Here is a 26,476-nt window from a genome sequence, read left to right as displayed (position 1 = left end):
CTTCTCTTTCCCTTCTTCGTTTGAGCTCTATTTTCCTTTTTCCTTATTGTTCTGTTTGGACTTGCCCTTTACAAACAAGCCCTCTGCACTAGGCTTCTCTGCTTGTAATCAGCTCCATTTCCCTGATTTTTTTAGTAGAAATTATGATGTCAGTAGTTAGGGAATCTCTCCCATATTTTAGGGCAGTCTTCACTTCTCTATAGGAATCCGGCAATGAGTTAAGAAGCACAAATGCTTCATTATCTACCCCAATCTCTTCTCCTTGATTTTTGAATTCAGTGGTTATTCTCTTGAAATCATCTAGATTCTCTGTTAAAGACTTAGAAGCACTCATCTTGAAGGTAAAGAACTTTTCCCTTAGGAAAAGTTTGTTGGGCAGATTTTTAGTCTCATATAGCTCATTCAATTTGCTCCACATCTTAAAAACTGGCTCTTGATCAATCACTTGCCTTAGAACACTATCAGACAAGTTTAAAACCAGTGTTCCATAAGCAATTAGCTCCATGTTTTCTTTTTCTTCTTCTGTTGCTATGCTTGGCAGCTTGGCTAGATCTTCTAGGGCCTTATGTGCCCTTTATTGTCCCAAGATAGCCTTCATTTTGGATTTCTACAATCCAAAACCGCCTTTCCTATCAAATTTCTCAATGTCATACCTTGCTACTGCCATATCTGTTTTAAATTTCAACTGAAAGGCTCTAGGATTTTGCTTCTTTTGAATCTTGACTAATTTAGAAGCTTTTTTGTAGGCTCTGATACCACTTGTTGGGCTTGAAATGAGAAATATAGGCTGGAAATACACAGACTCACTTGATCTTTGGGCTTTGACAATGCACAAGCCCTTAAACGAATACCGGAAACCACCTTATTTCTTCACACAAATACAAAACAATGTGTTAAAAGCACAATTCATGTGATGAAGGATCTCGACCTCACACTTTGATGGCTGAGATTACAGCTTGACACTTCTGCAGAATGTACACTTCGAATGACTATCTTTTCTTTTCTTTTTCTAGAGAAAGAATGAGAGAAAATAAGAGAGAGATCCAAAGGAAGGCTGCTGAAAATCGCAGAGGGCGACGAGTCTTCGGTCGTCTAGGTGAAGGGAAGTAAAGCTGAAGGTCGTCTAGACGATGAGGGACGAGTCGTCTAGACGATGAAGGCTTTACTAAATATCGTCTAGACGATGGGGTCTAAACGATGGTCGTCTACACGATGGGGTTTGCAGAAGTAAACGATCGTTGGCAAAAAGCTGATGGGAAGATAAACGATCGTCTAACGCTACACGATCGGTAAATCAAAGGTACACGGTAGAGGAAGACGATCGGGAAGAAGATGAAACAGATGATTTTACGTGGTTCGGCCAAGGAAGGCCTACGTCCATGGAGAAGCTGATGGGAATCTTTTATTCAAGATTGCTACAAGATATGTTTTGATCACTCAATACAATATTTATTCTCTCTCTTACAAATTAGTTACACAATGTATTTAAAGGTAGCTTGAATGTAACAGATTTGTAACTGATTGAAATTATTTTCACATTTCTGTGTAATAGTTACAATTTGAAAAATCTGTTTATTGATATTGTAAATTTTTTATGGTTAGAATTCTAGTGATCTAATAAGTTTGACCGTTATAGATCTAAAATTAGAAGAAAAGATTTCAGTTTTGAGATATAGATTTCTTCTTCTTCCTATTTTATATCTCGTTGATTTTCTCTGAGCAAGCTTTTTTTATTCCATTCTTTTCTCCAACAAGTGCACGTCTAAGATTGAAGGTTGTGTAAACCTTGGGGAGCAACTAGCAATTGCAATTTAGAAGGTTGCACTAAATTTTACTTTCAAGGTAGTAGATCTTCTATGGCACAACAAAAAATGAGATCCAGAGTTGACGACGAACAACAAAAGATACAAAGAATAAGTCTTTTCTCAAAATACACAGCTATATACTAAAAGACGTGCTATTTGAATTATCACAAATAGTCTAGGTATATGATTTTTCTACTTAGTTTTATATGAGAAAAAACATAGAGAATTTATTCCTCAAATTATTTTCTGGCTTCTAAATAATTACTCACATAGTGATTTTCATTGAGTTTTATTATTTAGGCCACATTTAGCAATCCGTAATGAAAACTGGTCTAATCGTAATGGAATTTCATTAGTAGATCAATTGTAATGGGTCAAAATCACAAATGTAATTGGATTGCTTTTATCAACATTTACTTAAAATTATGATTTTTTTCACATTTACTATTATCATTACTGTTACCTTTATCTCTGAGGGTCAAACACTAATGGTAAAAGTAATGGTAATAGTGAAAGGGTCCAAATTCATAATTTTTCCTTTGTAACAGTAACAATAATGGTAATCGTAATGGTAACGTTAACCATACAGTGTAATGTCCAGACGCAATTGGATTGAGCATCCTCTACTCGTCAATCAGTTTGCATTTTTTTTATTATAGATTTTGAAGTGAGTCCCAGATATCAATATGTTGGGGAAAATGGTATATATAGAACTAAATATATTAACAAATTGATTACACCTCAATTACTAGAAACAATACACTCAATATATAATATTCAAACTCAAACGAAAGCCAGATGTGTAACAAGGCTTAGATATGAAAATAACCAAAGACTTGAAAGAACTTTAAAACCTTTGGAGACTCAAAATGTAGTCGAGGTACACTTCTATTAAGCGCTATCTTAAAGACAATTATTCACTCTATACGGGTTGCAAGCAGACTACAACCATCGTCTCAGCAGGATACAACGACTAACTCCAACGGAACTGCAACCTCGAACTACTCAGGTCCGACGGAACTCTTGGATACTTGCTCTTAACTCAACTCGAGAACAAAAGAAATAAAGAAAGAAATGAGAGAACTCTTCAATTTGGAATGTGATGCTACAAATGAAGAACCAAGTTGCTATTTATAGGCTAGCAACTTAATAACTCTCGAAATTACAAAATTAAATAAGATAAAATACAAAAATTGAAACGTTTATCAAATTTAACTCAATTGAGTTGCAACTTGAAAAAAATTAAACACAACTCAATTTCATACCTATTAAATTTGTACCTTAAACATCATTTTAATATGAAATTTCAATTCAATTTGAAAGATTGCATTGACAAGACATTTGATCATGACATCGTGAGAAAGGTAGAAAACACATATTGTCTTAAAAAAAAATGTGAGAATTCATTGAATTTCAATTAATTGTTATCGTGGTTACTTATTCTCTTTTAATTAGGAATTGGTCCATCTATATTACTTTAAAAAGAAAAAGAAAATAAAAGGTTGAAATATTATTTTGGTTAAATTTGTTCAATTTTAGTCCCTTTTAATATATCTTAAATTTAATTTCCATTATTAGTTAATTGTTGATTATTTTAAAATTTTTGCAAAAAATACATTTTTAATCCTCGAGTTATGAAAAATAGGGTGTTTGATCCCTAAATTTTCAAAACATATATTCTTAGTTCCGAATTTCATAGAACATGTGTATTTTAGTCCCAAATTTTTAAAAATTGGTTTACAAGGTCTCTGACGTAATTTCTTATTATTATTTTGAATTCTTATATGATATTTTGAATTAGGAAACTAAGTTTAAAAATTAATTCTAGAGACATGAGATAATTTTATTTATTTTTCTAATGTAAAATAATAAAAAAAAATTACTACAATTTTTTAAACCTACTTTTAAAAACTCAAGGACAAAAATTGTTCAACAAATTAGGTGATCAAATACATATATTTTTAAAAACTTGAGAGGTATATTATAAAAACTCGGAGACCAAACATACATATTCTTCAAAACTCAATGATTAAAAAATGAAGTTTTTCAAAACCCTTTTTAAAAATCTAACAATAAATTAGCTGCAGAGATTAAATTTTAGATTTATTATAACTAATGAGATTAAAATTAAACAAACTCCAAAATATAGAGATGGAAATAATATTCTAACCTTCAAGAAAAGAAAAAAAAAAAAAAAAAGTGAATATTTAGGGTATGAGGACGCGATCTCTGCTTGTTTCATTTTTAAGTATTAAAGCGTGTATGTGTGTATATGTGTTTTGAGTCCTAAAATTGAAGTAGAACAAGTCAAAGTCAACGCCATTAAGCCCCCCTCTTGGGTCATTTCCTTTTTTTTAATGCCCAAAACTTTGACTTTTATTTATTGTTTAATCTTTCCCAGAAAACCCACATGAATTTTGCGTAGGATATTATTCTATATAAAAAAGAAAAGCATGTTGAATTTGCGGCAAGAAAAACACGTTGTTTAAATTAAAAAAAACAGAATCCCCTGTCTGTTTTTTCTTCTGTGTTCTATATAAATAGAGAGTAGAGAGAGTTTTGAATTGTCCGAAAAGGAGAGGCAAGACAAGCTAAAACAATGGTGGATGATGTGAAAAAAGGGCCGTGGACGGCGGAGGAAGACTCTTTGCTTTACAATTATGTTACTGTTCACGGCGAAGGCCACTGGAACTCCGTTGCTCGTTCAACAGGTAATTCAAAATTAATTATTAAAAAAAAACGCCGTTTTTCTGGAATTTCCTTCTTTATTGTTAGTATAATTTAACTGAATAATAATTGAATGGGTTTAGGGTTGAAGAGAACGGGGAAAAGCTGTAGATTGAGATGGTTGAATTATCTCCGCCCAAATCTTCGCCGGGGAAATATTACTCTTCAAGAACAGCTTCTTATTCTTCAACTTCATTCTCGCTGGGGCAACCGGTCTGTTTTTCTCAACAATTTAATCTTTATCCTAGAATATAATACCCAATATTCAATTAAATTTCTTATAGTTTGATAAATTGATTAAAGGTTAAATTCATTTATTTATAAATTATAAAATCTAAATGGTTACATTATCAAAAACGGTTTTTGAATTTGATGAGGTTTTTTTAAATTTGAAACTAAATTGCTACAAATTTAAAAGTATAAAATAAATTATTAAATATTGTAGTGTAGCGATTAAAATATTACTTTTGTTAAAATTGAGAGACTAAAAGCATGAACTTTTAACCAAAAATGTTAAGAATTGATTAATATAATACTTGTATGATTCGATATATTGATGGTGTTTTTTGGGTTTGTTTTTAATTTAGGTGGTCGAAAATAGTCGAATTTCTTCCTGGAAGAACGGATAATGAAATAAAGAATTATTGGAGAACGAGAGTTCAAAAGCAAGCTAAACAACTCAACTGCGACGTTAATAGTCAACGTTTTCGAGATGCTATGAGATTGGTTTGGATCCCCCGCCTAGTGGAGCGGATCGAGGCGGCTTCCGTCCAATCTCTGTCGTCGCCACCATCACTATTGCTGCCACCGTGCACCGATGCCGATACCTCCATGTTGACGTGGGACTACAAGAGTATTGTCCCTGAACACATGTCTGGGTCGTGTTCGGACACATCGGATTCGATGGCAGTGGACGGTTTCGGGGCAGGGTGGTGGGAAGGAGACGGAGTTGACTCATCATTAGAGAGCCTGTGGACTGAAGAAAACATTTGTTTCTTACAACAACATCTTTTTGATTAAACCAACAAAAAAAAAAAAAACAAATTTCAATTCTTACAAAGTCGGAAAATTCGGCGATGTAGTGGGCCCCAAGGGACAAAACAATTCTTTTTTGTTTTCTTAAATTGATGACAAAGAAGCAATATTTGTCTACATTACTTTTTGGACATGTGGGCTTGGCTTTGAAAATAGATATTAATTAAGTTGTATCACTTTTTATTCTAAATTTTTTACTTTGTAACAATGAGAGGAATCAAACAATTGTTTTGAAGAAAAAAAATCTTGTATTGGTATCTGGTGCTTAGCCGGTAACACTTCTGATGATCAAATCAGTAATAATTTAAAAAAAAATAAGAGAATGAAAAACTCAGAATATTTCAGCCTATCTTAAATGTCTTAAACCCCTTTTGGATTACTACATAGAAAAATGATTATGTAACGGTCACATGACTAATTAATCTTTCTACTAATTAATTTGACCACTATTAATTTAACTTAAACTTTACCAATCGACAAATCCAAGCTATGAAGTTGTATTTAAACTTCCATATATAGTTGACCTTATGGGTTGACCTCTCCATAATTAGCCAAATAACTCACTTCTCTTGGAATGACCCATTAGAACATTCTTTTAAGACTAAATATTTAGTCGTGTTTTCTTATCCATAATAAATAAGTCGAGTCAAATGAATAAATGAGACTTTCTACTTCTTGCAATTACCAGCCTAATTTAAAATTTAATTTCCATGCCTAATTAATTTACAATTTACTTCGCTTATGATTTATAAAACATATAGCTAAAGTTTGTCAAAACGAGCATAGCTCAACTGACCTAAAGTTTGTACTATGGACCTTGAGGTTAGAGGTTCGATTCTCTCCATTCACATGTTGTCAAAAAACATACACTCAAAGCCTCAATCTACATAATACTACTCCAAAATACATTTCCTCTTATGCGAGAGTTAAGAATTCAAACTTTTAACCTTTTGGTCGAGAATATAACATTTTAACTAATTGAATTATGGTCAAGTTTATGATAAAATAAGATCAAATTCTACTATTATTAGAAAAAAAAAATAGATTACATATAATTAATTATATATGGATGGGGGTAGGGGACATAAATATCATGTTACATATTTTTCGACACACTATATTTTGTTGTTCTTCGAAGTCTCAATAGTGATATTTGAATCTAGGAAGCTTATAAAATAATAAAAATTTCATTAGAAAAACTTATCTATGCATCGAAAACAAAAGAAAAAAAACATATTATTTAAAGCAAATTATTTTATTCCATTCATGAATACTTTTTCTCTATTTTTAATCCAATCTAATTATTAAAAATTGGAATTCCACAAAATCGATCCAATGAAGATTATTCATGAGCTAAAAAGACATTATAAAATAAAGTATGCAACTTTAAATAGGAAAAGGGGAAAAAAACGTATGTTTAAAGTGTATAGCAACTCATGACCTAAGTTGAAAAAGAAACTAACACAACCCATTTCAACACGTCAAGAATATACAATTCCAAATTGCTTCTTAATTTTCCTTAGTTAAGTGAATGGGGAGGGAATTTGATGGCTCTAAATCAAACTTGTTTCTTGGACTTTTTGGGCATTTTTTTCTTTTCCAAATTAATAATCATAATAAATGAATAAAATATGAGTTGTTTGATGAATTTCTAATTGGATATTTTGGGGCAAATGGGTGCTTTTTTGAAATCAAAGATAATGATGATGATTAAATTATAGATGATAATGGACAATCATTTTGCATTGGCTTTCCTAAGCTTTGACATGCTTCTTCTTATGATCGTTTAGTGTCTAAATAAACAAATATCAATTTATATTCTAAATTTGATATGCTCTGTCTTTTTATTTTTTCTCTATTTATGTGATCATTTTTCTTAATAAAGTTTTTCGAGATAAATAATTTATATAGGTAATTTTGAGTGGATTTTAAATGTAGTGAAGATAGTCTACACAAATTACTAAAAAATAGCTTAAATTGATTCACTTATAAAAGTATAAAGATTTATGTTGTAGGTCATTATGGATCAAGAGTCACGAGCTTGAAAATGTGGAATATTAAGGGTAAAATTGGAATACAATAATCATGTAAGGGACAAATGAGTGCAAGAAATGGAGCAAAGGAGGAAAAGACTTGGAAAAGAGAAGCTATTAGGTCGAGCTACTTGATATGCCCTCTTCGACTTTAGAGGAGGCCAAGACCGATGCCACCTCACTTCATTTCATGTGGCCCACTTCCTATGGACCATGGTCTTAGCTCGAATTAGCATCTCCGAATCCTTTTTAAAATAGGGGTTCCTCTATCTATAAACAAGAGGCCATAAAACTATGAAAAGATAAATTGTTATTCCTACTATTAGCTTGCTCTAACTATTGATGGATATGATTTAAGTATAGGAGGTCCAACGATAGACATCAAATCGATGTTCCTTTTCTTTATTTGCAAGTTGTCTTTCTTCTTTAAAATTATAAATATATCGTTGAAGGTAAGTGAAGGTGAATTAAATTTTCATGTCCAAATTTTGTCACCAACGATTTAAATCGCTATATATGCAATAATTGATTTCAAGTTTCATTTGAAACTATTTATATTTGTTGTATTTTTTTTATATATAAAAATTGGGTATGTCTTTTATATATATATATATATAAAGATTTGGTATGATTGGTTTTGAGATAATGATAAATAAAATTAGGCAGCCAATAGACTTTAATGTTACAATTCAATGGTTTTGCGTCACCCATCCAACTTCCTTCTTATCTCAATTTCCAAAGTTTGTATATTTAATTTCTTCACTCGATTGATACGTTCTGGTTCAATAATTTCGTAGGTTCTTATTTTAAAAATAAATAAAGGGACGTTTGATAATCAATTAATCTTTTTAAAATGATTCAATTTTTCATTTGTTCTGTTTTAAAAATATTTTTAAAATTGTTAACAAAACTATTTTCAAAAACGAAACACGCGCGCACATTTACTAACATACAAAATCTACAATAAATCAACTAACTGGGTACATGGTTTCGAAATCCCAGCTCTTATTCAATAATTTTTTTTATTTTAATTCTATTTTGATCCCTAATTTTGAATCTTATTATATTTTAATACCTAAATTTTCAAAAACGTCTATTTTAGTCTCCAAACTTTTACAAAGTGCTGGATTTGGTCCATGCCGTTATGATTCTGTTAACTTTTTAACAGAAGGTAGAGATGACTTATATTTTTTATGACTAGGATACCAAATAAGTTAACCACTCTAAAAAATATACGGTTTTAAATTTAAATCAGAGGGAAAATTGGTTTTTGTATGGAAGAACTCAACAATCACTTTGTCTTCTAGATTTTAGTCATTCACTTTGTCTTTCAGATTTTAGTCATTCACTTTAACTTCCAGATTTTACTCGTTCATTGAGGTACTTTTCTCTATTCCTCTCAATCTCTTCTTTCTCCTCTTTTTTTTTTTCTTTTTTAGTTATGTGATTCATTAAGGTAATATTTATTTGCAATTGTCAACAAGAACGTAACTCAACTGACATCTATGTATATTGAAGACTCAGAGGTCCGTGATTCAAATCTCCTAACCCTAATTTGTACTAAAAAAATAATTTTCAATTTCTTAGAATTTATTTTCTATATGGGTTGCATCCATTTGCATTTTCTTAGTTTATTTTACCTTTCCATGGGATGTTTATTCTTAGGTTTAAAATTCCTCATAATTGGAGAAGAATACAAAACATCTTCGACACTAGTATGTCGGTTCTATTATATTTTCATTCTACTCTATTTTCTTCTATTTTTCTTGGAAGTTCCAATTGAGAAAATAGTAGAACTTATAGCGTTTTTTTTTCTTTGACATAAAAAAAAACAGTAAGACTTAAATCACTGATAGTTAAAAAATATACATTTTTTTGTTGACATAAAATATTTATAGCTAGACCTAAGGTGATTAACTTATTTGGCATTGTACTCATCAAAAATATAAACCACATCAACCTTCTGTTAAAAAGTTAACGAAATTCTAATCGAAAGGATATGCGAGTACTTGTTGTGGTAGTGAAAGTGATCACGTCCTAATTCTAATTTTACAAAACATAAAGAAAATATGAAAGACGGAAACAAGATATACAAGATCTATTAAACATATATTTGTATAGAAATTAAATAGTAAAAAGAGATTCAAAAGTCACATATCCTTAAAAACTAATCTCTTCTTAATTCCTCCCCGAAACTCAAACACAACGAACACTTTGATCGTAAAAACGCATAAATCAATCGAACACCACCATGCGGAAACCTTATTATTCTCGGGATAGAGAGTCGATGAGAGTTGTGGGCTTTAAGATTAATTTGGAGAAAAGATTTGAAGGAAATAATTTGAGAAAATAAGGCAAGGTCACAAGCATCTCAAAAACTACACACTTTAGGTGTATTTATAAGTGGGCAAGGGAAAGATGAAAGAACAAATCCATTCATCTTCCATATGACAATTAATGAGAGAATATGAAGTGAAAATGTTATTCAAAACCAATTCTCTAATTAAAAAAAACTAAATTTTTCTTTAATTCATACATATACGTAAATTAAGAAATTCATCCATTTTCCATATGCCAATTAATGAGAGAATATGAAGAGAAAAAGTTATTTAAAACCAATTCTCTAATTAAAAAAATTAATTAAACAAAAAAAACTATTTTTTCTTTAATTAATATATATACATTAATTAACTAATTTAATATTACATATGGTTAGGAATGTCCTAAAACTCGTTGTTAGTAAATGTTGAAAATATATTCTATTTATCAATAAAAGTATTATTGAGTATTTCATTCAATAAATTGTTATTGATATTGCATTTTGTTATAAATATCCAATAAACAAATACTGACTATAATAAGAATACTTTAATTTTATGTGGAGACATAAAAGTGGATCAAGTTTTAGTATATAGTTAAAATGCTCTATAAGTATATGGATGAGATTGGGTACCTCGTCCTGGTGACATTATTGGATACGGTCCACTTTGTATACTGATACAAATGATGTGATCCCAAAATAATTCATGTGGAGACATGCGAGTGGGGGCATCCTATGCAAATGATGTTTGCAAAAGACTGGACCTCGAAATAATCACTTTTCTTTATAACAATCGTTTATTGTTAAAACTTACTATTTCAAATTTGATGACCCAGGGTAACTCGATCTTCATCCTAAGCTAACTATGAACTCCTGTTTATTTGGGATTATCCTTTGATCTGCATAGATGAAAGTAGTCCAACAGCACTGCTCAATAAGCCTCTCATTTTGGAGATAAGATCGGATAAATAGTTGGGGACATAGTCTTGCAAGATGGAATTCACTCCTACCAACTTAGGGTTAGCAGATAGGATATTCTCTTAAGTACTGATTCTTGGTCTTGAACAACGGAGCTCCACTCTCTCATGATTGAGAGGGTCATGGTTTATTAGTTAGATTATAAATAAATTGTTCAATAGACGATGAGTGGCAGCTTAAAAAGCAAAATGTATTTACAGGGGTTAAACAGTAATTTTGACCCAGTTGTAAATACGAACGAATTGTGAATGATCGACTTACTGATTATGGTTAAAGTGGACAGAAATATATCTACAACGAGGAGTGTGCAACTATCGAGCTATAGTGGTATGTCTTGGTAATTAACCAATTAATCTCAAATTGTTGGAGCTCATGATCTGTAGGTCCATAAGGTCCCTCTACTAGCTCGTAAAGTTATATCTTGGATCAGTGAATTGAGCGGATTTGAAATATTCAAATTCGAAATTAGAGTTTTGAATTTGAAGTGTTCAAATTCAATTTAGGGTTTGATTAATTGTATTTAATATAATTAAACGTTTAATTTATCGAAATTGAACATAATCGGAGAGATTAAAATATTTAAATATTGATTTAAATATGAATTAATATGTATAAGATTCATGTGTAAATTAGGTGTTTGATTAATTTAATGTTTGATATTAAATTTTTAATTAATTAATTAAGTAATTAATTATTTAAGTAAAACTTTTTCAATTTGATAAATTCAAATTTCATACTTGATTTTTTTTAATTTAATTTTACTAAAAATTTAAATAAAGAAAAAATTGGAAATGAGCAAAATTAGTTTGCTAGTGGGTTTTTCCAATATTTTTGTTAATTTAGGTGGATTAATCATTTTCTTAACACCTAAGCTCACTAACTCATGCAGTTTGAAGTGTCAAAGTGTCAAGTTGCTAATTAAGATGATTAAGAGGATGTTTGCATGAATTGAATTGATAAATACTTCAATTTCTTATATTGGAGAATTTCATGCAAGTTGAAATTCTGAAATATGGTATTCTCTCCAAACCCTCTTCTTTTTCAACCCAATTCACCTCAATTCAGAGATTCCACCTCTCAATCCAAGTTAGAGAATAGTAGAGAAGATCATTATGGTGGTTTATCGGTGATTTCGAGTTCCAATTTATGGAGAGGAGCTGGATTTGAAGTGTATCAACAAAGGTTATAGTTCTAGAAATCCTCTTTTCTGTAAAATTTGTTTTCAAACATACTTTTAAACTCAAATTAAGTGTAATTAGATTGTTTATTGATTCTAATTGTTTCCGTTGTTTGCATGTTCTATCTATCATATATATATATACACACATACACACACACACACAAAAAAAACATATTCTCTCATTTAATCAACAATATTTAATATGGATCAAATTCATATTAATATTTGAATCATATTCAAATAATTAATTTTATCTCAAATAAAACTTTATATTATAATGTATCATATACATTATATTATATCTTATATAATCAATTCTCTTTATTAATTTAAACAATTCAAATTAATCCAAATTAATTCAATTCTCACTTATCCCACATGAGCTAATGAGAGGACCTTATGGACCTATAGTTTAAAGCTCCAATGGTATTCGATTAATTAATCAAACTCTTTGATTAAATTAATCAACTTTCATTAACTGTCGATCACTCCACTAAAGACCAACAGCTGCACTCTTTGTACTATAGATATATTTATATGTCTATTGGATATAACTAATGCATCGACTATTCACAAATTGCTCGTAAGTATAACTAGGCCAAAATTATCATTTTGCCTCTATAGTTACATCTAACTTCTTAAGTACCACTGACTCCTCTAATAAACAATAAGTTATAGTCCAACTATAACCTAAAGCCCCTCTAGGGCCAAGAGAGGGTGTAGCGTCACATTATTCATGTATCAGAATTAGCCCTTAAAAGAGCAATTTCGTTACTTTCTTTGACTATAGAGGAGTGAATTTCTTCTTGTGTAGTTGTGTTCCCAGCTCCCTAATCAGAAAAAGCCTCAAAATGGTAAGCATATTGAGTCGGTGAAACTAGCTACTCTCACTCATGAAAATCAAATGACCGCTTTCATACGCAGTAACTCAGTAAGGATTCAGGTTAAGTCACCTATGATTATCTTGGTGAAATGTAATTCTCAACTAATAACAGTTTTATATAGAGACACTATTCATTTTGTGGTCCGATCTTATACAAACTCTTTGTATAAAATACCCTTACTCACATGTCTCCACATGAATGATCAGGATCAGATTATTTATAGCACCTTACAACAATTGTAACAACTATAAAGTAGGTTGTATTCGTAGTGTCAACAGGATAAGGTACCCAACCTACATCTAAACATGATTCATTTGTATGTCTCTATATACATGTTTAAGTTATAGAAGATAAGTCTGAATCTTAGTTTAATGGAATACTACATAAGTTTCATAAAACTAATCAACCATTGATTCAACTAATGTTAGGGACTAAAATATACGTTTTTGAATGTTTAGGGATCAAAATAGAACAAGATTCAATGTTCAGGGACTAAAATAGTATTTAAACATTTTTCTCACTTCAATGGAATAACTTCAATTTTTTAAAACAATTTCAAAATTAGTTTTTTATATACAAAATTAAAAGTTAAAATCTTAAAAAATGAGAATTTTTCACAGATAAAATGTTAAACTAATTACAGAAATAGTAAAATAAACTACTGATAGATATTGATAGACTTCTATTAGTGTCTATCAGTGATAGACTTCTATCGGTTTCTATCACTCTATCAGCCTTTATTAGCCTTCATCAAAGAAGATTAAAATTGTGTTATTTTGTGTTAATAGTTTCCCTTATTTTTTTATTTTTTAAAATCCCTCTAACGAAATATACAAAAAATTAATTTGTTTTTTTAAAAAAATTAAAATACCACAACTCGGAAATTAGAGGGTGTATATTTTTTAAGTGGCATAACGTCGTAATGAAATGATGTGTGTATATAGAGATGTATGTTAGAAGAGAAATTTTGACCAATCAAATTTTACCACGCCATCACAACAAAAGCCAATTTTATTGAATTTAGGGTCAATTAAGAACTATTGTGTCGCTGAATTAATTTGGAGACAAGTAAACGACAAACTAAAAAAAGTCACATGTCCCCTTTCTGACCATTTGATCACAAATGATAGGCTGATTAAATTCAATAGTTAAGTTTGGACCATGATCATAAATTTGGTTAGAAGTCTGAGGGCCTAAAATCATAAATTGGATCAGACCAAATAATTAAAGTCAATTAGGCCCAAAATTTATTCCCAATTCAAGCCTATGGTGGAATTTGGGCAAAAGAAAAGACTAGATCCAAGTTCAACTTTAACCCAAGGCCAAAAAGCAACTAGACCCAAGCCCATGTAAGGCCCTAGGAAAAAACTCCTATAAATAGAGGTCTTACCTTTTGATTTTGAGTAAAGGTTGGAAGAACTAAAGCTCGAAGTTTTGAAGATCAAAAGTTTTAAAGATTGAAGCTCTGAAGAACACAACTCTCCAAAACTCTAAAGATTTAAAGACTGAAGTTTGGAAGCGATATTAAAAATGTAACTCTCCTGAAGCTTTCAAGATCAAAAGATTAAAGTTCTAAAGAGTATAACTCATTTGAACATTTGAATATTGAAGTTCCAAAGATCAACTTCTTCTCTTCTAATATCTAAAGACTAAAGTTCAAAAAAATTCTAGAAGATCAAAAAACTCTCAAAACCTCTTGAAGTCAGCAATTCCCGAGATAATCTGAAGCAGAAGTTAGAGACTTCAGAAGAAATTTTAGAGCGAATTCAGAAAGTAGAACACTCTCTAGACTCTTGAGAACAAGCTACAAAACAATCGAGGTAAATCAACACTGAGACAGTACCGAGATGAACCAGAAGTAGGGGGTCCTACTCAGCTCTTCATTGCCAGCTAGCGCAGACTAGTAAGCTGAAGAGCCTTTCAAATAAATCAACATCGAGAATAAGCTGCAAAGCCCTCGAGACAAATCTCACATTCGAGAACAAGCTACAAAACCATCGAAGCAAGTCAATATTCGAAAACAAGCTCCAAAGTCCTCGAGACAAATCAACTTTAAGAACAAGTTACAAAGCCTTCAAGACAAGTTTACTTTACTAGAGAAAGAATAAAATGATCAAATATTAGAAATCATACTCACTATATTGAAATCAATTTAAATACAAAGTTCATTTTAACGAATTAAATTTCTCCAAAAATCTCGTTGAACAATGTAACTATTTGAATTATTCACAAATAGCCTACAAAAACATAGAGAATTGTTTCCCTATATCTAAATCTCTTTTATATATGATTATTATTCACACGTTGTAGTGAACATCTAATCTTGTGGTCGAAGTATTCATGGGTTATTAATTTGTCTAATCTTGGGAAACAATTTTTTATGATACTTTGAGCACCTATAGAGAACAAAATTGTCATTAAAAAAAAAAAAAAATTGTAAATTTCTTGGTCTAGTTTCCGTTGTTTCCTTGTTTTTCTTCATTTTATTTGTGATCAGGGATTATATTTAAAATAATGATATTATTTTATCAATATAATTTTTTTTTAAAAGGCTCAAAATAAGTATGTAATTTTAGAATAATGTATACAATATGAAAATTTTGTAAAAAAAAGTTTTAATTTTATTTTTATCCAAACAAAAATATAAAACTAAAAAAGTCATCCAAACATATTTTAAACTTTTACGAACAAAAAGCAAAAACACACTAATCAAACATGTTTTTATTTTTAAATTTTTAGGAAACTTAAAATTGAAAATTTACCAAACATGTTTTTGGATTTTTTTTTTTTTTTTAAATTAGTGGGAAAAAACCAATAACATTTACCAATCATGTATGATTTTTGTTTCTTAAAAACTGAAAACCAAAAGTAGATTTTAAAAAACCAAATACCAAAAATTAAAAAACCAAATAGACATTGAACGAATAATTCCGTCATAATCAGTTTAGCTATTACTTAATGTTGATGAAAAATGTTCAGGTTTCAACTGTATAGAAAATGTTTATATCGGTAGATATTTTTCAAAAATAATATGCATAAAATAGTCATAAAAGTATTTAAATTAACAAATACACACTCCATTTTTCAAAATAAATTAAAACATTATATTATTAAATTTTATGTCCACAATAATCATATTTTGTTGTATTTTTACAAAATAGTAAAACAGTAAAAATATCGATAACTTTCAACTTACTACGATCGCAAGCTTATAAAGTGGTAAAAATATCGATCACTTTTGAAATTTCTATATATCTGAAAAATATGCGAAGGTGAAGAAGTAGTACTTCTAATCTTCAAGTTAATAGTTTACATTTTATGTCAATATTTTTGGATAAAATACACATTTCATCTCTAAAGTTTGGATCAGTCGGACCTTTCAAGTTTGAAAACGAAACAGTTAAGTTTCTTAAATTTTAAAAATAGTTCTAAAATGGTCCTTGACTGTTAGTTCATGTAATGAATTGATGTTAATTAGGACTTAATGATATGTCAATTGTCATTCATTGGATGGTTAATGTCATCATCTTCATATTTTATTTCTCCTTGTTCTTTTACACGTTTAATCTTGAATTTGATAGTATAAACTTTATGTAAATTAAACACTCATTTTGTCATTTCATGTCAGCTTAGCTTCTTTTTATTTATTTTTTTAACAAAATGGTTTTCTAGACCTTGGCCGCCAAATCCCCCTAGTGAATATATAGTACCGCATGACCTTCGGTCCTTCAACATCATCCCATAGGAAAAATAGAATCAAAAGAGATGGATAGAGTGATTGATTGAAAGAAATTCAAAGAGGGGAAGAGGGTAACAGCGAGAGTAAAACAATGTTTAATATGAGAGTTTGATTGAAATATATTTTCAAGTGTTTAATTTTAAAAATAAATTATTTTAGAAAAAATTGAAGTGTTTGGTAACCACTCAAAATAGCTTTTCACGTGTATTTTAAACGGGTTTTATCAAAATTGTTTAAATAAAAATGAATTTTTTTTAAAAACATTTTTTCTTAAGTCAATCCAAATGGCCCCTTAATAGATTATAGGGGTTGATTGATCAAATTAAAATTTAATGGGTACGATTGTAACTAACCCTATAGTCCAAGAGTAGTTTGCACAATCTTCCCAATATTTTACTTTATGAATGTAGGAGAGGGAAAGAGATAAAGTTAAGGGAGAGGAGAAGAGAGGAGAATGCGAGTGCGAGGAAGAATGAGGGTAGGACGTGGGAGTGGGGAGAAAAGTTAGGCCCATTTGGATTGACTTGAGAAAAAAATGTTTTTCAAAATTTTCATCTTTATTTAAACACTTTTGATAAAAACTTATTAAGATACATGTGAAAAGCTATCGTGAATAGTTGTCAAACACTCCAATTTCTTTTAAAATGACTTTTTAAACAAAAAATTAAACACTTGAAAATATATTCCAAATACACTCTTAAGAAAAATAAGAAAAATGGAGATCTCTTTCAAATTAATTAAACTTTGTTAATTTAAAAAATTAATTTTCTTAAATATTAGCTTAGTTTTATTTAAAAATTTGAAAGCAATAATAAACATTGTAAAGTGGTTGAGAAGCCCTAATGAAATCTCCACATTTTATTTTCTCTCTAAATTTCTCTAACTCATACAAGAGATTTCATTACATAATCTGACACCATAGATATCAAAAATCATGGACGTCATATATGAGTTTCACAAAAATCGTGTACCATCCCAGTATGAAATGAGGTGATGTGAATTGATAAACTGTGTATCTGGTACACAAGTTTCTTATCCCAAATATGTGTATAGCTTTCATCTTACCCCAAATTGCAACTTTTTTACATTATTAAGAAAAAAAAAATCATATCTACCCTATGTATGTTATTTCTTTTTAAGTTAACATTATTTATAAACTTAACCCCTTGCTTAATATCATTGTCTTTCTAAAATTGGTGATGTTTGACCATGATGAAAATGTGATTTTAAAAAAACTTAGAAGGTGATTTTTGTTATATGATTGTGAGTGATTGTCTTTTAAAAAGATTGTAGTTATATTAAAAGATTCTCCTCCTATTTCATTTTATATTGTCTTAAAATTTTTAGGAAAATTGTATTATTCTTTTTAAAAATTTTAGCACATGTTGATGGCAAAATCTGGCTAAGTGAACTCACATGACTTTCACGTGCCGCCCACGGTAAATTTATAATTTGAGCAAAATTTACCTACAAAACAACGAAAAATAACACACCAGTGTGGTGCTTACTACAAACACTATGATGCTTAAGTCAGATCTCAGCACAAAGGTCAGAGCAAAGCAGTTTTTAGGGAGAGAAGATGAACTTACCTTTTGTAGGGATGTTAGGCTCTATTTATAATGGAGTTCATGGGTCTTCCTTATCCCTTAAGAATTTTGAATCTACTTCCTTTGCTTAATTGGAAAAAGGACACTCAAGGTTGAATTTGCGTTACTAGGGATGTTCTAGAATAAAGGATTGATCCAGATCGACCACTCGCGAGGGATTATTGGCCTTAGCCTTGGCTTGACCTCAGCCTGACCTCTAAGGCTGAGGCGGGCCAAGTGGCCGCAAAGGTCCAATTGGCCTTAGAGGCCGCCAAGGCCGAGACAATCCATTGGATTTTGGCTCAATGTTTTAAAAACTCTCTTAGGCCCGTTTCTTGCCAATCTTGGATCCGTTATTTAGGATTAGATAACTCTGGTGGTTTTACCTCTATCTTCATCTTTCACCAGTCCTAAATTACCTATAACATTAGTCCCCTACTTCTATGTTGGGATTTTGAGGCTGATTGTTAAGGATTGAGTGCTAAGATCCCAATTGAGGAGTATAATTGCTATTGTTCCGTCGTTTTACATAATGATGCAGTATATACATTGGTTCATCTTTTGGCATGTCCATTTTCGGACATGCGATTGCTCTACCTTGAAGATATGCACCTCTTCAGTTTTATGTCAAGTGTGTATGGTCATCAGTGTGGCTTAATTTAGTTAATTCCTAGGTGATCCTTAGATTATTTTCATTTTGAAATATCCTTACTAGATCCTGGCTGATTCTTTAGGTTTTCTTCTTCAAGGGTTGGCCCTTGGTTCTCTTAAAGGTTTGGTTTATTAAACCTTCTTTGTATTGCCCCTCAAATGTAACCATCATAGTATTTAAAATAAATCTCATTTATATTAAATTCAACAATATGAATCCAATTCATATAATTAATAATTGAATCAAATTCAAGTATTTATTTCCTTTAAAATAAACTTTATATTATAATATATCAAATACATTATAAAAATTATATCATATATAATTAAATTAAATCAATTCTATCACATATAATTAATTCCGTCAAATAATTTGAACAATTTAAATTAACCAAAAATTAATTCTCATTTAATCCCTGTTGAGCTACAGAAAGGACCTCATGGATCTGTAACTTGAAACTCCAATGTTACTTGAATAATTAATTAAACTCCTTTAATTATATTATTCAACATTCATTAACTGTCGGGCACTCAACTAAAGATCGACAGCTACACTCTTCGCACTACATATATATTTCTGTGTTCATTGGATATAACCACTCAATAGTGCGATCTCCCTTCACAAATATCTCGTAAGTACAGCTAGGCCAAAATTACGTTTTATCCATGTAGTTACATCTAACTCCTTAAGTACCACTGGTCCCTTTAATGAACAATAAGTCATAGTTCAACTATGACCAAGCCCCTCTCAAGCCAGGAGAAGGTGTGGCGCCACATTGTTCAGCCCCAGAATCAGTACTTAAGGGAGCAATTTATCTATTTACCTCGACCTCGGGGAAGAAGTGAATTTCGTCTTATGTAGCTGTGTTCCCAACTCCCCAATCAGACGAATCCCAAAAATGGTAGGCCTATTGAGTCGGCGATCTAACCACTCTCACTCATACAAATCAAAGACTCGTCTTCATAGGCAGGAGTTCACAACTCTCTCAGGATTCAGGTTATGTTACCTATGGTCATCTTGGTGAAATGTAAGTCTCAATTATGAACAGTGTTATATAATAAGACTAGTCATTTCGTGGTCCAGTCTTATACAAATTCCTTTGTATAAAATACCCCCATTTACATGTCTCCACATCAATGATCAGGATCATATCATTTGTAGCACTTTACAACAATTGTAACATCTACAAAGTAGGCCATATTCGTAGTGACACCAGGATAAGGTATTTAGCCTTATCCATCTACTACAGACTATTCAGATTATCACTTAAACATGATCCACCTGTATGTCTCTACATACATGTTTAAGCTATATATTTGACTGTCCAAGTCGGCTTTGGCCTCCGAGAACAAGGTGGGCATCGCATGGTGTGTCTGCTATTGCTTTGGCGTGCTTGCGTGCCTAGACCATTCCTCTTCCCTTTTTACTTTTCATTGTTCTACCTAATTTTTGAATTGTCATTTCCTTCCAACTTTTCCTTACAAATTGAGATAAAAATTCTCTCAATTTAAACTAATTTCTATCTACTTCTTTTTCCAAAGGTAGGTGTTATACTTTTTCTTTCATTTCTTAAAATGACAATTTTAGGGATGAAAATATTCTTAGTAGAGATGATTTTTTGTTTCTCCTATTATGAGGCCCTAAAATCTTATGAGTACCATTTGATGAATATTATGTGCTTGTCGGGACTTTGCATCTTCTATAAATGGTATCCAACTCAAGTTACTCCCTTATGGCATCCCTTATTCAATGTGCTTTGAGAGTTCTAGTATTCTATTGTTGCTAGAAATCCTTATGAGAGTTGTCCAAAGTTTGGACATTGCTTTCTAACATGGCTTCAAATTTATTACTAAAGAACCTTTGATTTTGATTGGTTTTGTCACCCCAAACCCCTATAGGTAACTAAGGAGGGAAAGAGTATACATTCTCGGTATGGACATTTTTAATTTTTGGTTATCTTCTTACTTTCATGCTTCTCCCGCTCCTTTTTTCCATTTTACAAGAATGGGTACTCATAGAACTTTTTTTTTCTAATAATAAAAGTAGGAGAAAGATGGTGTTAGGTCCTTCTAAGTTATTCTAACATCGACGTGTAGGACCTTACTTAAGACTCTGATTTAAAAAAAAAAAAAAAAAAATCAAGTCTAGAGGTAAATGATTATCATTGTTATTTTTCTTCTCGAGGCCAACTTCAACTTTAATGCTTATTTCTAAACTCAAACTTCCTAATAAGTTTCCTTTCCTTATTCACAGTTTTTTGCCAAGATCTCTATTTCAAGCATGAGCTTGATCGTCCGCATTAACTCCTTTAAACAGGATCGTGCGGAATTGGTCTAAGTTTGAGCCAAATTGGCTTGAATTCAACAAATTCTTGAAGAGGTGAAATGTGAGCTTTACACCTACAGGATTAGTTCTTAAAACGAGGTTAGTCAACTTAAGACTCAACTAGGTGAGGTTAAAGAATACATTTATTATGTCTACTACTTAGCTAATACATTTAAGGAAAACAAAAAGGTGTACAAGCGTAGAATGATGTTAAGGAGCTTAGACTTATCTGATGGTGTAAGAAATCCTTTTGTCAATATCCTGGTTAGGTTTGTTCTTTCATGCACGATATTTACATTAGGTGTTGCGATAATCCTGATCTTCATCCCTCGCCCAATGTCTTTGAAGGGGATGAAGGGGCTGGTAATAGGGATGGTGCCAGGAAGACAAATTTCGGTCAAGATAGTGCTTAACTTTCATGTTTTTCACTGCTACATTTTATTCTTCTGTGCTTCGAAGTTTCTCCTTTCTTGATATCATGTTATGTTAGCCATGTGTCTCGCCTTCATTTTCGATGAAGATTTATTTTTTCTTCTAAAATAGGAACAACTTATCGTATAAACTTCGTTATTCTATAAAAAAAAAAACAATTCAAGCCTCGTCTCAACGAGGCCAAGAAAGACATACCTTTGAATGATTATGGATTTATCCAAAGGACAAGTTTCTTGGAAAGAACAATTAAGTTCCAATTTGGCCTCCTCCTGAAGGGATTGAATCCCAAGTCGAAGCGTGTGAGCATCGTACAATTAGATTTATATTTGGAACAAAACAAAAAATGCAAAGAAAAATATAAAGGAATATTTTACTGGAAAAACTAATCGATTCATACATTATGTTATCTACCAAAAATAAAGAGGAAATTAAGGAATTGGAGGCCTACCCTTGAAAAACGATTTCTTCACGAATCCTCTCCTGAAAACCCACAAGGTTGATCCTTCCCAATCTCACCAAAAAAAAAAAAAAAAAAAAAAAAAAAAAAGCACAGCAACCCAAAGAAACCACCACAAGGACTTGCTCATTATTCTCTAGGACGAGAAACGCTACGGAGTTGTGGGCTCGCACCTAGATGAGTTTTGGAAATTGAGGGAGAAACATTTTGTAAAAGAATTAAAGAGAGAATTTTTCACAGAGTGCTAACTATAGAAGCCTTAGGCATTGGAGGAAGAAGATGAAGTGACTAATCTGTCAAAACGTGAAAAATCCTTTTCACATACATGGGAAGGTTGAGAGATTAATAGAGATAACTTCCCTCCTAATTATTTTTAAAAATATTGAATAAATACTATTTTTAATTTTAAATAAAAATATGTAATAACTAACTTTATTATATATCATTAAGACTATATGTGATATCATATATAACATATAACTTATAGTTTATATTATATCACATATAATATAACTTACAATTTATTAATCTCTCATATAATCTATAGAATTAACATGAATCATATCCATATTAATTTTAGCGGGGTTTTCAAAAATAGAAAAATAAGAAAAACTATTTACACCAAATAGAAAAATTTTAATCTTCTTTGATAGTTTGATAGAGGATGATTGAAGTCTATCAGTGTCTATCAGTGATTAAAACTAATAGAAGTCTATCACCGATAGATGCTGATAGAAGTCTATCAATTCCTATTAGTGTTTTTTTTTTTTTTTTTTTTGCTATTTCTATAAATAGTTTGACATTTTTTCTATTTATGAAAATTTTTCTTAATTTTAACCTATAATTTATATATGAAATATATTCATATAAATAATATTTGAATCATATTCAAATATTTATTTCTCCCACTTAAACTTTGTAAAACTGTATCATAAACATTATATTAATTATATCTTATATGAATCGTACTCATATATCTAATATTTGAATTATATTCAAATACTTATTTCGCTCACTCAAATCTTTATATTATAATGTATCATTACATTATATTAATTATATCTCATATAATTAATTAATTAATTATATAACATACATTACATTAGTTATATCTTATATAATTAAATTCCTTAAATTAATTTGAACAATTCAAATTAATTCAAAATTAATTTGATTCTCATTAATCCTAATTGAGCTAACAAAGAGACCTTATTGACCTATAAATTGAACGTCCAATGATGCTTGATTAGTTAATTATATTCTTTAAATTAATCAACCCTCATTAACTATCGGTCACTCTATTAAAGACCGACAGTTGCACTCTTCGCACTAGATATATTTATGTGTCAATAGGATATAACCAATCAACAATGCATTGACCTTTCACAAATTGCTCGTAAGTACAATTGGGCCAAATTTACTATTTTGCCCTTGTAATTACATTTACTCCATAAGTATCATTGATCCCTTTAATGAACAATTAGTTATAGTCCAACTATAACCAAACCTCTATCGGACCAATGAGAGGGTGAAGTCTCATTGTCCAAGGCTGAGATAAGCTATTAAAGGAGAAATTTCTTTACTTACCCTACCAACAGGGAAGAAGTGAATTCCTTCTTGTCTAGTTGCATTCTTAACTCCCTAATAAGATGAATCTCTAAAATGGTAGGCATATTGAGTCGGCGAAACTGGCCACTCTCACGCATGAAGATCAAAGAACCACCCTCATAGGAAGGAGTTTACAACTCACTCAAGATTCAGGTCAAGTCACTTATAGTCATCCTGGTGAAATGTAAGTCTCTTTTAGCAACGATGTTATAAAGAGAGACTATTCATTTCGTGGTCTAGTCTTATACTCTTTGTATGGGATATCCCCACTCACATGTGTCCACATGAATGATGAGGATGAGATCATTTGTAATACTTTACAACACTTGTAATAACTATGAAGCAGGCTGTATAAGTAGTGTCTTGAGGATCAACCCCATCATCAGATATGATGTCTTGAGCTTCTGTTAAACCCATGTAGTGAACAGGTGGGTTCATCACCCTCCCGCTACGTTGAGGCAATCTCAACTCTTAAGATGGATGTGATTAACTAGATGAACTAACATCAACAACCCTTGTTGATGTATTCGTCTCTTTAAAAACTCTTGTTGAAGTCTCAGTAGAAATCTCACTTAAAACTATTTTGTTTTGTGGTTTGTGGTTCCTCTTGTGGTCTTCTTCCAAAAAGGTGACATTTATCGATACAAACATTTTATTCTCATTTGGATCAAAAAAATATCCCTATTTTATTTCCTCGGGGTAGCCTCCAAATAGGCAACTCTCGGATAAGGCTCCAACTTTTTGGGATTTTTCATTAGCACATGAGTTGGACATCCCCAAATCCTAAAGTGGTGTAAACTACCTTTACCACCTCTCCATAACTCAACAGGTTTTTCAGAAACACTCTTTGAGGGAACGATATTCAAGATATAAACAATAGTCTCCATTCTCTATCCCTATAACGAGTCAGTAAGTTGAGCATAGCTCATCACAGACCGAACCATGTTCATCAATGTTTTCTTTCTCCTTTCCTATACACCATTAAATTGAGGTGTACCAGAGGTTAAGAGTTGGGACTGAAGGAAATCGAAAACAAGATTTCCATGAGCAGCGGAAGCAAGACTATTCCAAATTACAATCATGAATCAACATATATTTACAGTCGACTTCCATACAAGCAGTTATGCAAATTATACAAAGAAAATAGAACATGATCATCAAATGTACAAAGGGAAAAACTGTACTAATAATGGCAGAAGCGTCTCCACACTCCGATGTACACTCTGATCGAACAACCGCAACCATGGGCACTCGATCTACATGAACGCAAAACCACACGAACACTTCGCACTCGTCCTCAATGATCTCCTCGGTCAAGATCTTTTCCGCAACACGATCAAACACCGCGCTCGTCCTCAGCGACACGAACGGCCTCCACAACACCACGAACGACCTCCAGAAAACCTCGACAATGTCGAGTTAAGACTCACACCACCAACAAGGCAACCTTGGTATTCTCGGTGTGAGAGTCCAGAGGGTGGGCTCTGTTCAGACTTGGTATGAGGAAGACGAACGGAGGAAACAACGATCGCATACACGACTGGACAAGTGGGAGAAGTCGGAGACCTATCGTATAGGTCGATGCCCAATCGTTTAGATAAAGCTATGTGATCGTCTAGCAAAAGCTATGTGATCGTTTAGCTCGGTCGATTTTACACGATCGTTTACCTTGGGCCAGCGATCGTTTAGTAAACACTACACGATCGTTTAGCTAGCACCTGCACAATCGTTTACCTAGCTCAGCCGTCATTTAGTAAATCTGTATTTACTTGACGAATTCCGTGAGTTTCTTTTGGTCGGAGAGAAAACTCAAATTCTTTTCAAACTTTTTGAAAAACTTTTGTAAAAAGCCTCTTTGTCAAAATAGGAAACTGATTTTCTTTTAAACTCACGGTTACCATGATCAATAACCACCCACTACATTTAGTTAATTAAAAAAAAATATTAATTATCTAATAATTAACATTATTATAAATATAAATGATAACCAACTTATCATACTATATTTATAACCTATAGTATTAATATTTCATCTTATGAAACATATAAACAATAGTTCTTTTCTATTCCATGTACTTAATGGAAGTCTCATTTACATCAATCATCCACTAGATGTAATCCATACATCATACCGATTATATCATATATAATCTGTTTGATCGATATGGAAACCCTAGAGGGGAAGGGGGGTGAATAGGGTTTAATTAAACTTTTTTTTTTAAATTAACCCAATTAAACTAATTAATACACTTTTTATAAATAATAAGAAATTTTCAAATTATGCAACAAATAAGATGACAAAAAATGTGATAATTTAATTCTATCAAATTTTAGCAAATAAATAAGAACAAACTAAAACATACAATAAATTGCTTAAATTAATTGCAAAAATAAAAAGAAAAGAGTTAGAGAAGAAGACACCGTAATTTTTATAGTGGTTCAGTCAAACTCGACCTACTCCACTCCTCAAGCGCCTTTTGGGAATTTGAATAAAATCTTTCCTACACTTTCCATGGATTAGAGCCCAACCATTACACCACGGCTCCTTTTATGGGTTTAAGAGCAAACTCGATCCTTTCTACGGTTTAAGATCAAACCGTTACAAATATTGGAATTTTTGAAAAACACAATATAACTCTCACTAGAGTGGATTTACAAGTTTAAGCACTCAACAAATGTATCCTCACAATATAATACCACTCTCTTAGGAATAAG

The 26,476-nt window shown here is 31.3% G+C and overlaps 1 protein-coding gene across 1 annotated transcript; it reads left to right on the top strand.

Moving 5' to 3' along the window:
• The first annotated feature begins 4,232 nt into the window (after positions 1-4,232).
• Positions 4,233-5,824, top strand: LOC120091599 (transcription factor MYB2-like). The gene is made up of 3 exons (XM_039049700.1): positions 4,233-4,516; positions 4,616-4,745; positions 5,120-5,824. The coding sequence occupies exons 1-3, from the start codon at positions 4,405-4,407 to the stop codon at positions 5,550-5,552; spliced, it is 675 nt and encodes a 224-aa protein (XP_038905628.1). The 5' UTR covers positions 4,233-4,404; the 3' UTR covers positions 5,553-5,824.
• The last annotated feature ends 20,652 nt before the right edge of the window (positions 5,825-26,476 follow it).

The sequence above is a fragment of the Benincasa hispida genome, chromosome 11 (genome assembly GCF_009727055.1).
Source record: "Benincasa hispida cultivar B227 chromosome 11, ASM972705v1, whole genome shotgun sequence".
NCBI lineage: Eukaryota > Viridiplantae > Streptophyta > Magnoliopsida > Cucurbitales > Cucurbitaceae > Benincasa > Benincasa hispida.
The sequence above is the reverse complement of the archived record's forward strand: the minus strand, read 5'-3'. Positions and strand labels throughout refer to the sequence as shown.

What these genes read in the sequence shown, in the direction of transcription:
- LOC120091599 (XM_039049700.1), top strand. Translation starts at nt 4,405, where the DNA reads ATGGTGGATGATGTGAAAAAAGGGCCGTGGACGGCGGAGGAAGACTCT. An exon ending in CTCCGTTGCTCGTTCAACAG is followed by an intron (nt 4,517 to 4,615) that starts GTAATTCAAAAT and finishes GAATGGGTTTAG; the next exon opens with GGTTGAAGAGAACGGGGAAA. An exon ending in CATTCTCGCTGGGGCAACCG is followed by an intron (nt 4,746 to 5,119) that starts GTCTGTTTTTCT and finishes TTTTTAATTTAG; the next exon opens with GTGGTCGAAAATAGTCGAAT.